A 12,925-nucleotide genomic window follows, 5' to 3' on the forward strand; every position below is an offset into this window, starting at 1 on the left:
GGGAAGTGGAGCTTTGTGTGAAATGGCACATATGTGGTGCCAATCTGCCAACCCCAGGACAGCTCGGTCTCCATCAGGAACCACCCTGGAATAAGAGGGCCTGGCTCTGATTTTCCCTTATTTCTAGATCCTGGTTTCTCCTTTGCACCTTCGCTGCAACTTCTTAGAATACTTTAATAGTAGGCTGCTGTTAGCTTCTCGCCTGCTGTGGTGTTCACTCCACCTCTGCCTGCTCCTTAATTGTTTTTTTTTTTGTTTTTTTGTTTTTTTTTTTTTTTTTTTTGCTGGCTCCAGCCTGTCTTGGGCTTTGGGTTGGTCCCTGAATGGGTGGACATAAGTGCTACACACTGCAGCACTTGGGTGTTGCGTCGCTTTGCCTGGCCTGGGAACTGGTTCTGTTCGCTCTTCGGCATGGAACCCAGCAAGCGCTCAGTAAACAAACCAGTCAGCTGACCAGCTCTCACAGATGCTCCCTTCTGGGCCTTGGAAGCTTGTCACTGAGTCCCATGGCTACAATTCACAAGTGACGAGCATTGCTTACATTCTCTGTTCCTCACCTGGTTACCTCCTGGAAACTATGTCATCTTTTTAGAAATCCTGGAACTGACTTAAAATGTTCCTGGTCAGTTCCTTAGCATTGGTTCTGCCTAATGATTACCTGGATCCTTCGTTTTCATCCTGGTCTCAGCCCTCAATTGTCACAAGTAGGTGATTAGGCCATGTTTTCAGGTTGAGAGAGGTGACGTACGGGAGTGAGGCGGGTGTGCCCATGGCTGGGTGGGAGGATTTTTGTGTGGCATCCGCTGTGGGCTGAATATACAGGTCGCTCACACGTGTTAACACCCCTGTCTTCTGATTGGCCAGCACCTTCAGATTTGCTTAAAGGCCGAAGGGTTCCACAGGAAAGACATTAAATTGAGATCATTGCTGCAGGTGACCACAGGACAAAATTTTTATGAGTGGCACATTCGGATCCAGAGGCCGTGTGCCCTATGGGACACTCAGATCACTTCTACCACAAAATGATTTTATTGCTAAAAGCAAAGAATAACTATACCTTTCCATGAAGCTTGAGGTTCTAAGAAGCCTCTAGAAACTAGAGAAATTTTCCTCATGATGCCAGCAGTTGCACCTCATGGAAACTCACTGGTTGACCTTTGCTCCACAGCCCGGAAGGATGCCAAGGTTATTGCCTCCGCTCTTACAGCACTTCCATCTCCGCATTACTCCTTTTGCATCCCTGAGAGTGGCCCTCACACCTGGCTATGCGCAGCGCTCCTTTCTGCAGCATTGGGAATGCTGAGTTGTTGTTTTTTTTTCTAGATTCTATTTATTTACTTTTTTAGAGAGGGGAAAGAAGGGACAAAGAAAGAGAGAGAGAGAGAAACATTAATGTATGAGACATACACGGTTGCCTCTCACAGGCCCCCAGCTGGGGACCTGGCCCATAACCCGGGCACATGCCCTGACTAGGAATTGAACTGGCGACCTTTTGGTTTATAGGCCAGTGCCCAATCCGCTGAACCACACTAGCCAGGGCTGTCACTTTTGATGTTGCTCTTGTCGCAGACCCTGCCACCTCCCTTCTGCATCAGGTGGGCCTGTCACACGCTCTGTGCTCTTTGGGCGTGAAAGCTGGTCGGGTTCCTCTCACTGTCCTGGTCCTCTGTCACGTCTGTGCTGATGTCTTCCACATCGTCTCCTTTCTCTTCTTTCAGTAACTGTTCACGTGTTAAGTCCTTACAGTATGCCAGGCACTGTGCCAAGGGATGGCAGTGCAAAGGTAAGTGAGAGAAGACAATGTTTATTTTTCACTTGATTGATAAAAACAGAACAATGTAGAAAATCCAGAAAAATACCCCCCCTTTTTCATCATGTTTTAAACTGCCTCTTTCTTTTTAAAAGCATTTGTGCTGTATTCATCTCTTAATGTCTCTGTGAATACTAGTCCTGCCCCCTGAAGAAACCTGTGATGACCTCCTTTCTGCTCCATTGTGAGATGTTTGCAACCAGAGTGGTCGTCCCAGGGACCCTCGCCTTAAGCAGCCAGCACTGTGGGGGGGCTCCAGGGCCCTGGCAGTTTGGATGGGGCATCTACAAAGTGGCGGCACCACCTGACAGCCATGCGGGGTCGGCTTGTTCTACCACAAACCTGCTAGTCACTGGGTGCTGTGCCTGTGGGTTCCGGGCAGTTACTAGTCTGTTTGGGAGCAATTCGGCCAGTGAGACGTCATACACACACATGCATGCACACACATGCATGTGCACACATGCACGGTTGTGAGGAAGGCCTCCCGGGGAGGGAACCCAGGCTCCCTGCTCAGAGCCCCGTCGCCTCTTTCCGTGCAGGAGGAGGACGCCTGCGCTTACAACCGCTTTCTACCCCCTCATTAAGGGATTTGGTGATACTGTTCTTTACCTCTTAGTCTTACTACTTCTGTGCAATTTTCCTCAGATAATTGTAAGAAAGGTTGTAATTGCATCTTGAAATACAACTTCTAGGAATTTCTCTTTTAATATCTCATGCCAAGAGAAGTCTTTGACTGTTTGCACATTGGAAAAGAAAGGCAATAATACTTAAAATATGATTTCTTTCCTCTCATTGGCATATTTCTTAAAGTCTGCATCTGAGGTCAGCTTCTCTGTGGTTTTGGATAAATTCTCAACTCTTCGATGGTGCGGATTTTTGTTTAACTCTAACATCATTTTGTTGACGGTAATGTTATTCAGTTGCATTTAATATACTAATATGGAAACAAAGCCATGATTTCAGATTTTATTTATATCTCTGTGCTTTGGATTGGAAAAACAATCTCATGAGAAATCACTCAGCCCATTAAATACCATCTTTGACATTACTTTTTTGGGTTTGTTTGTTTTTAGAAAAGTTTTCCTGGCTTTTGCTTTTTGTAATTGTTTTAACCATACCAACAGTAGTATAGTGAGTATTTTTGGACATGTGTTGTAAAAACCATGAGAAAAGTCCCTTTTATGTCAGCATGTGGGATTTTGTTAATATTGTGGTAGTAATGTTAGTTAACATGGATGGTCAAGAACTAAGGCAGGATTTCCTAGCTAGAAAAATAAAGGAGTTAAAACTCCCAACATATTCTTTGCATACTGGAGAAGTTGTATTTCAACAATAGTTAATTTGATGAGACTATTACAGAGAATGAGTTATACTGTGAGAATATTAACGATAGCGGCTGTACCCTCTTTGATTTGCTGTTCTCCTTGGGTGTAATGCCGAATGGATGGTCTCTGTAGTCAGGCTCCAATGGCGGAGAGCTTTGTAAACTTCAGGAGGATCAGGCTGCAGCTCCATCCTCGCATGTGGAGTCTTTACCGACTTGGAAGCTGGGGATTACAGGTGTTTTAGAAAGACCACTCTGAGGGCCCCATGAGGTGGGTGGGGGGCTTGGAGTCGGGAGAGCCTTGTGGGGGAGAGAGCATTGCAGGCCATTTTGCCAGGAGAGGGAGTGACAGAGGATGTGGCCAAGGAGGGCGGGAGACAGATGAGGCCGTGGATTTTGTAAGTGCGGGCCAGGACCTCTCGTTGGCAGTGACAGTAGCAGAAAAGAGCCCTGAAAACCAAAAGGCCTTTTCTTTGTCATCATTTGATAGTAAAACCTGAGTTTGGCCTGAACTCATTTGGTGGCAGGATTTGACCTGAATTGCTGGGATGCTTTTATAATCTTTATCTCACTTACCATTCATAAAGTACACATATTTGCTGCAGATGTATTAGTGTGTTTAATTAGGGGAAATTTCTCTGGGTCTCGCTGTTTTTTGTTTTAATGTAATAGATGGCTTGTGTGCTGTGTAACTTTCTCAAATGGGAAAAGTTTTGATTTGGGAACAGTTCTGGCCCGAGGATTTTGGACAAGGGATTGTGAAACTATTTGAGCTGTGTTTACAAGATAAGGTTGACAAGACTGACAGATTAGATATGGGGAGAATTGTGGAGGAAAAGAGCATTTCTAGCCTGGAAGATTCAATGGTCAATGATGCTGCTACCTTGTTAGCAGGAAAAGAAACACCTTTTGTGGGGCTCAGAAATGTTCATTAGATAGTGAATGATTTATTGGAAAGGATGTATCTTGGATTTTTGAGGATCATTAAATAGTGAATGATTTATTGGAAAGGATGTATCTTGGATTTTTGAGGAAAGGATGTATCTTGGATCTTTGTATACAGGATCTTGAATTGAATCATGATCCAGAAAAAGGGGATAATTACAGAAATTTTAATAAGATCTGTAGAGTAATTTATTGTATTGCATCAGTGCTAATTCTCTGGTTTTGATCATTGTACTCTCGTTATGTAAAGATGGTGGCATTGGGCAAGCTCAGTGAAGGGAATGTGAGAACTCTGTGTACTATTTTTACAACTTTTTGTGTAAATCTAAAATTATTTCAAGTTTTAAAAAAATAAAAAACGTTGCTTGTTATACGAGGAAATGGCATTATCTATGCTGCTTTTAAGTAGAGGATATCTGTTAACAGGAGTGTGGTTTTCTTGGAGAATGCAAAGTCAAAAAATACGAGTCCAGTAAAATTTTGTCCTATTTTCTATCTATTTTTTTTAAAAGCTGACCTTGTTTTTATTGTGAGATTGATTGATTGACCATTTTCTGATTTGAGGAAAAGGCTTGGTTCTACCGTTAAGTGCAGACGGAAGGGTTACAAAGCGAAGCTCGCAGTGTCCGGAGCGTTCGGTTCCCGGGAGGGGCTGGCATTCCAGCGGTCCTCACCCACGCGGTCTGCCTGGTGGAGTTGGATGTGGCTTGTCTCTAGCTTTTGTCTGCTGCTCTGCAGGGTTAGATGTAGGTTCATTAGTTAGGACTGACAGTTATAATTAGATGTGCAAAGCCTTCAAAGCCAAGAGGGTTTGCAGATAACAGAGAGAAGGAAAAACCACGTGCCTTTAATAGCCAAAGGTGGCCTGACTGGTCTTGGCTGTGGGGATGTGGCCGGGGCGACTCTCCCCAGTGGAGAGGGGATTAGTCTCCGAATGACGTTAATTCTCTCACACTCTCTTCGACACCACCTCCTGCAGTTCCAGCTGATTCGTTCTATAATTCTCTCTCCAGTCCAATCCTTTCTTCCCTTTTTGATGAGAGTAGACCCAGCCTGGCCGCCAGTGACTGTTGAGCTATAATAGAGCTAGTGGTATGGACAAAATTTGATTACTGCTGTCAGCACCAGATTGAATAAGAAAGTGCATACCCTACGCAGATGCTTGCAACATAAATGGCCTATTGATTTCACCAGAACTAGAAACGAGGCCACCGTGTAATGTAGAAGAAGGAGTCTGTGGATAGAGAGTGGGGTTTGATATTACAGAGCAGTTTTTAAAAAGTGCCCTCCTATTACATCTTCTTAGAAGGACCTTCAGATAACTTTGATAAACCGATCGTTGCTTTTGATTTTCTTCACGGTCAAGCATTTGCAGAAACTTCAGCCAAGGCTTTGTACTTGTTGTGCTTGTTTAATAGTGTGCCTTGCCTGTGTAGGATCTAGTTTAGAAGTCACACTGGCTGATACAGACCGTGTTTGCTCCTGAGCTATGATGACATTTCCACTTAGCGTAATATGAATGTTTTAGACATTTCCCACAATGGAAAGTTCTATTTGACATAGCAAAGTTCAGAGGTCAGTCTCATAGTCAGCCATATGCCAAGAAATAACAAAAACAAAGGATTACATGGTGCAGCCTTGGGACATGGAAAATTCCTTGGAAGATGGATGAATCGTATTGTTAGTACACGCTCTCAGACCTGAGGTCTTATATTGGAAAATAAAGAAAAAAGTTCTTACTTTTTAAAGTTTATAGCCTTTTTTTTGTGTGTGTTTTTTGGCCTTACTTCATGTAGATTTTTTTCTTAGTATTTTTTAAAATTAAAATCCTAAAATAAGGTATTTTAGGAAAGAGATGATTAAAGTTGTATATGAATTTGTTCAACCAAATTCATAAGCTCTGAAAAAAATGGTAATTCCCCAAATGAGCTTGAATTAGATTAGATAGTCCCTTAGAATTGAAAAAATGATAATCCCTTTGAATTAGATTATATTAGATATTTTGAATTTGAATCCTTTGAATTAGAATAATTACTACTCTTCTTATAACATCATAGATTTAAGAGGGAAGGAGGAGTCCTGGTTTATTGTCTCCCTCGGCTACCTTTAAAATTTTTGAGATCTTCAGTCTTCAGTCACATTTGATCTCTACAATTCTGTCCTATAAAATGGTGCTAAGTGGGTATTAGAAATATCAGGGGAAACACTTTGTAAAGTATATGATTCTCTAACCACTCTGCTTCCTATAAATAATTATGACTATTCACTTATAAAAGACTGCTTTCTAATTGAGTCTGTTTCTATTTAAGAAGAAGATATATGCAGAAAGACAAGTAGAAAGAACTGGTTTGTAATTGATTAAGATGTCATATTTCCATTGAGGATTTCATCTTCTTATAAGTTTTCTAAAGCAGCCCTTTGGTAGAGCAAGAAGGGCTAACTGCTTTACAGCTTTTTACCAGAGATATAAATATGAAAGTCAGCAATATTTACCAGTAGCTGGTATGAATCTGTACAACTCTACTGGAATTCTTTTGGACCTGTCTGAAAATAGCCACTATTAAGGCTGGACACCTTCAAGGTCTTGCTTCAGCACTGTAGCCAGTATCTATTGTTTTGTATTTTGGGTATTTAGCCCTACCTATAAAAATGGAAATGTTTTTGGGCTACTGGTAAAAATTGGACTTTGATAACCATAAGAGAACTGCACGTCAAACTACAGTGAAATGTCACTTCATACTCACTGGGGTGGCTACTATAATAAAAAAGACAGGTAATAAATAAATGAAGCTGAGGATGTGGACAAATTAGAATCTTCATGCACTGGTAGTGGGAACATAAGATAGTGCAGCCACTTTGGAAAACTGGTCTGGCAGTTTTTCTAAAGGTTCAGCATAGGATTACTATATGACCTGGCAATTCTACTCCTGAGTGTATATACCCTAGATAAATGAAAACATATGACAATATGCGAAGTTGTACACAAATGCTCAGAGTAGCATTATTCATAACCAAGAGGTAGAAACAACCTGAATATCCATCAACTGATGAATGAATAAATAAAATGTGGGATGTTATTACAATGAAATATTATTCATCCATGAAAAGGAACAAAGTACTGACCCATGCTACAGTGTGGATGAGCCTTGAAAACATTGTATGGTAAGTGAAAAAAAGACCATGTATATATTTGATGATTTAATTGATATGAAATGCCCAGCAGAAGCAGATCGATAGACTGAAAGTAGATTTTTGTGGTCGCCTAGGGTGGAGAGGAGGTGGGAGGAGGAAATGGAACATAACAGATTTTTGGGGTGATAAAAATGTTCTAAAATTGATTGTGATGATGGATGCACAACTCTGTGGATGAATGAATCATCATTGAATTGCACACTCAAGTGGGTTAATTGCATACAATATGAAATATAAATCAATAAAGCTGTTACCAAAAAATTTGGGCTGTGACTGTGTGACATAATGTGTATCACTCTGCTTCTCTCTCTTCTCACAAGACTCCTAGGAGACAGGTGAGGTCACTACTCCATTTTGCAGATTTGGAGACTGAGGCTTAGAGTGAGTATTTTGACAGAGTCCTATAGCTGCTAGTCTAGGCAAAATACATAGATAAAGAAGGGGAGAATGGGGCCAGGTATTGGCTAGTTCTCTTTTCTATCCCCCCCGCCAAGAGTAGTAGGGAGGGACATGGTTCTTTTCTATCCCTCAGGGAGGAGGAGTAGGGAGGGACCTGTGTGTTTCCTGATAAGGGTACATATTCTATGAAAATCTCTGCTTGTAGGTAGGAAATTCGTATTTCAAAGCAGAGGCAAAAAAGAGTCAGAACAGGAATAGGAGAACAGGTGAGGTCATATGGGTAATGACTTCTCTTGCCTATTTTAGGCTTGTGGATAAAGATGCAGGAGTGATAGCCAGGAGAGCAAGGCAAATAGAGAACATACAATAGCCTGGATATATGAGTCAAAATTGTTACTTCTCATCTTAGAATTTTATGTGGTTAATTTTTTCCAGAATAGCAACTTCTAAGGAATTAAGAAGAAATCACTTTGAGTTTTATTCCCCCAACATATATATACATATTAAAGTAAAATAATAAGTCCAATTTATTCTTTGAAGTATAGGTAATATGTAACCAAACTCTTCAACCCAGTTGTACACCCAGAACCAAAGCTTCTATTTATATATGAAGTGGGTAGAGAGGTGGGTGGAGGTGTCCCTTACAAGGAAATGATGCTGTCAAAACAGGAAACAAAGTTATGATCTCTTTGTAGTAGATCAGAAATATTCAAAGGCTCTTAGTTGTGACAATTAAAAAACAAAACAAAAACTAAAAAAAAAAAAAAAAAAAAACCTACCAAAAACCCAGCCCCAAGTGACCTAAGGCGTTTCACTAACTGCTAAGTGTGATTTCCTGTCTGCATTCAGAGGAGACTGGGCCAGGTTCCGTCAGATCCTCTCACGGGAAAAAGAAAAGCTACCCCAACACAGGACATCCCAGTGTGCAGTTCGCAGGCTGCTTTTGTTGTCCACTTCCTCTGCATCTTTTTTCCTCGTCATTCAAGCCAATGTAGGTGATGAGCGGCCCGGCAGCCCCTGCTTCTCGTTGGAGAAAGTGCAGATTTGATTTGCCAGTGCAAGTAGCTCGCCGGGCTTGCAAGCAACTGGCAGGTAAGTTTGTCAACTTGCATGATTCCCCGCCCCCGAGGTTTTGAAAAGGGGATGTCAGAAAGGACGAAGCTCTGTCAGTCCAATTTGTTCAGGAACAAAGCCTCTGCAGGCAGGGCTTTGCTGGTGATGGGAACAGCCCGGCAGGCTCTTCCTGAGGCCACATCTGTTGTAGACTCTGAATAGTGGAGACCAACGCTGTCATCGCCATCCTTCTCTTCAGAACGTCACAGTTTGTCAGATACTTGCTTTTTTTGGAGAAGGCACTCAAGGAGCCGTAAATTTGTGGTGACAAGTGTGTTTCCCTTTACCGCCCTGTGTTTTCAAGGCAGCTTCTTGTGTGTTGGCTGTTTACTGCTCTATAGAAAGTTTCGCCTGTTGCTGAATTGTGATAGAGCTCAACCCATGTTGTATTTGATTGACTGTGCTGGCGAAAAGATATTTTACTTTGGAAAATGTACAGTTCAGAGCTGACAAAAGGGAGAGTGGGACGTTTGTATTTTTTGGGGGGAATGTAAATGAAGGGGTTTTTGTTTTCCTGCAGTCTTGTCTTGGAAAAACGGCAGTGCAAAACTTGGCATTGGATGTGGTTGTGTAACTTTTCTATCACTGGAGTTCACTTCCAAGGTGACCTAGTGTTCTTGATCAGTTCAGGTGTCCCTATTTTGTTTAATGTATATGTATATTCATGTAGTGGCCATTGAAACTTTCTGAGAAAAAAAAGCAAGTGATGTGTTTTATATGATCTCATATATCTTGCTTGAATATTGTCATTATGGGAAACCTCTTAGGCGGGTTAGAATTTTTTAAAAACTTTTTCTTTTCTTTGGAATTACTCTCTCCCTCTTAATGTTTTTTCTTTTCTTATAAATCCATATAAATGAAGTGATAAATGCTTGTAGGTATTGTCTCTATGGAGCACATTTAAAGTGAAATGATTGGAGAGGCCCGTATTTCCCTTGTAAATTTACTTTCTGTGCCACATGTAACAGGAGAGCAGTGTGCTATAATTCTCTTCTTGGGCTATTAACTTTTCTCTCTTATTTAAAGAACGATGTGGTTTCAACAAAAAAAATTAAAATACCTTTCAGGGACCTGAATTAAAACCCCATGCGTGGGCACGGGAGAAGTGATGACAGCACTGTGGCTTTTCAAGGATACTTCTTAACTCTCACTTAATCCTCTTTCCTTCCCCGGCATTAACAGTCTTTGTAGTTCACTAGCTTGCATCTTATTGTCTTTGCTACAAAGGGTCTCTGGTAACTCTGGTGGTCGAAATCAGAACACAATGAAAAGAAAAAAAAATACAAATAAACCTTTAAATAGTGAGCAAACTTTCAAGCAAGTAGACTGCAGCTTTAAACATGAATTCTCACCCAATTAGACTTCTTTTCTGCCCTCTGACCAGTCCAAAGGTTTCAGGAAAATAGCCATTAAAAAAATACTTTAGGACATGTTATTTTAACAAAAATAGAAAACCGAGGGGTACGTGATTTCAAACCCCACAAGGGCCTGGGCCCCGTTCGCATCAGCTTTTATTGAACGGAGCGTTTCCTTGTATCTACGAGGCAGATCTCTTTAGTGGTTCTGTTAGGTAGAAAGATATAAAAACACACTTTTTATGGACAGCATATTTCATTGCAACACATGTCCTTTTTTGGTCTTCAGGGCTGTCTCCGTTATAGGTTAAACTTTGGGATGGATCCTTTATTATAGACCTCAAGTAAGGTGGAAAGTGAAACCGTAAATGTTTTACATTAAACTTTTGACAATGCAGAGGTTGACATTTCAAATGGCTGTTGCAGAACCTAAGTGGAATAATAAAACAAGTAATAAAATAGAATAGATTTAAAAGACATTACTTGCTCCAAGTTACTCTTTTTAGTGTTATTTTTGAACTTGTCAGCTTTTTGCTCTATGTTGTCATCTAGAATGTGGAATGCTAATTTGGCGTATTTGCCTTTCAGCTTATCTCAGAGATATGATGGGGAGAAATTGAATGAGGTGAAATGTGACTATCTGTTTTGATATAGAATCTTTTAATTTTAAAATATTTACCCTAAACTTCTGTAAATAGTTTCTTAATCTTGATGTCTATGTACAAATGACCAAATGTTAAAAATAATGTAATAGAGGGAGACTTAGGGTTTAAGAAAAGAAAAGTTTTGAAAATGTGGAGGCATCCACATTTGGAGGCATCATAGGACTTGCGGGCATGCACCAAGGCACAGATGATTTATGTGTGGAAGTCGCCCGGCTCAGGAAGCCAGACCTGGGAGGCCCTGCTTTTCTTGCCATCTTTCCTGCTTATCTTGTCTGCCAAGCGGACTCTGTGGCAGCTGTTTCCTTTCTCGATGGGCAGATTAAACTCTTCTCAGCCCTGGCTGCGCATTAGAACCCTTAAAGCGCTGGGGGCCCACACCTACAGATCCTGAAGTCATCGGACTGAGGCCTGACTTCGAAGCTTTTCAAAAATATCCCAGGGATTCTAGTGTGGATTCAAGGTGGAGGAGCCCTGGGGAGGGCTTCTCAGTCCCTACCAAACTGAAAGCTCCATGAGGAGCTGGACAGGAAGGAGGCTCTGTCACTGTGCTACCCAGCACCAAACTGGGTGCCTGGCCGGCAGGAAGGCTCCGCTCAGTTCTTGCTTGCAGAACGGATGGATAAATACCTCTGAGCAACAGGAGGGCTGGCAGAGGGTTCGCCCTCTTAATTTCCGGTCTGTGTTGACGTGGGAAGAGTATGTTACCTGAGACTGTGGCCCGTCTGAAGATCAGCTGTCATTTGGGAAGCCCTAGCAAGACTCACAGGGGAACAGGCAAATCTCAGGGGACGCTGAGCAGGCCTCTCAGGAGAGACAAGGCTCCAGCTTGGCGGTGTCTTCATGAAGCAAGGCAGGTTGGGAGCTTGGGGATAAGAATTGCATCAGGGCCTTGGGTGTAAATGTGTGTGGAGGTGGGGCCTGTGCAGGGGTGAGTGTGAAAGGAAGGAGTGAGATTATCTTTGACAGACGTTAGGGGCTGCCTGGCCCAGCAATGGACGGTGTAAGAGTAAAGGAACACAGAATTTAGATCAGAGTGTGGGGTTTGTCTGGAAAAACTTCTCAGGGCTTTTGAATTTTTAGCTCATCTTAATGTTTACAAAAAAAGTGATTTTGTGGTTAGGAAGAACAGGTAGAATATAATTTGTGGAAGCTGGAGAGAGAAAATTATTAAGTTGGGAGAAGGGGAGAGACAGAGAGATTTGTTTGGAACAAAAGAATTTTGAGAGGGAATGAGAAATATGATTAACAACTTACTGACAATAGGCAGCAAAAGCAGACCATATTGCCTTTTCCTCTGGGAGGCCCTTGCTTTTCAAGGAATGGACCTGGATCTCCGGTCCCTCCGCCATGGACTGAGTGGGCTTCCCCAGGGGCTCCTGGTCAGGGTTAATGCTGTAACCCCTTTTAAAGCACCTTGAAAGTTCCATGTAAACAGTTAAAGGGATAATAAATTCTGTAAAAATTATCAAAATATAGTCAGTTTATAAAGAGCTTTACGTAGAAATAAGAAATCAAGTATTTTGTTCATTATGGCACTGAAAATACGTTTTATCTGAAGCTATGTATTTAATCACCACCTTTTTAGTGGTGCTTTTCCTTGGCATTTACTTGAAAAGTTTGCTCATGGCTCAGATCCTGGGTCCCTTCCATGTTTCACTTGGGTTCTCTGACGCCTAGTTAGAGGGCACCATGTGCTTCCTGTTCTGACCACTCGCAGATTCGGGATTTGGTTGGAGGGCCGTTGCGTGGCTTGGTGCGTGACCGAGATAGGCCTGGGCCGTGACTCCTTGCCGTTCTTACCCACTATTTTGACCTTGATTTGAACAGTTCAGTGAACTGGCAGCTCAAGTAGTTTTTTCCCACTGAACTAGAACTTTTATTGTTTTGCAGAGGAAGATGAGTCATAGCCCAGTTTTGCCATTGTGCCAAAGTGAAATCTTAGTCTAGGACTGAAGGAGCACAGGTCAGACTTGGTGCCTAAACCGCAGAGCATTGGAACTTGGACTGTGAGCTGGGCAGGAATTGGTGCGGCCCCCTCCGCGGGGTTGCCCTCAAGTTCAAGAAGCATTTTATTCGTACTGAATTTTTGACCCCCAATCTAACTTTTAATAATAATGTGTTT

At 41.9% G+C, this 12,925-nt stretch overlaps 1 protein-coding gene across 6 annotated transcripts in view; it reads left to right on the forward strand.

Annotated features, from left to right (window-relative positions):
- The window catches only part of UTRN (utrophin), a 444,878-nt gene that overhangs the window by 40,530 nt on the left and 391,423 nt on the right, over window positions 1-12,925 (forward strand). Inside the window, exon 1 of one of the 6 annotated variants that reach the window (XM_054570069.1) lies at window positions 8,607-8,762. The exons of the other annotated variants lie outside the window; for them this stretch is intronic. Within the exon in view, the coding sequence (XP_054426044.1) occupies window positions 8,669-8,762 (94 nt within the window). The 5' untranslated portion in view covers window positions 8,607-8,668. Of the gene's footprint in view, window positions 1-8,606; window positions 8,763-12,925 lie in introns of those variants that run through there. 6 annotated transcript variants of the gene reach the window in all.

This window comes from Pteronotus mesoamericanus, unplaced genomic scaffold (genome assembly GCF_021234165.1).
Source record: "Pteronotus mesoamericanus isolate MK-2021 breed Mesoamerican mustached bat unplaced genomic scaffold, CSHL_Meso_final contig_20, whole genome shotgun sequence".
NCBI lineage: Eukaryota > Metazoa > Chordata > Mammalia > Chiroptera > Mormoopidae > Pteronotus > Pteronotus mesoamericanus.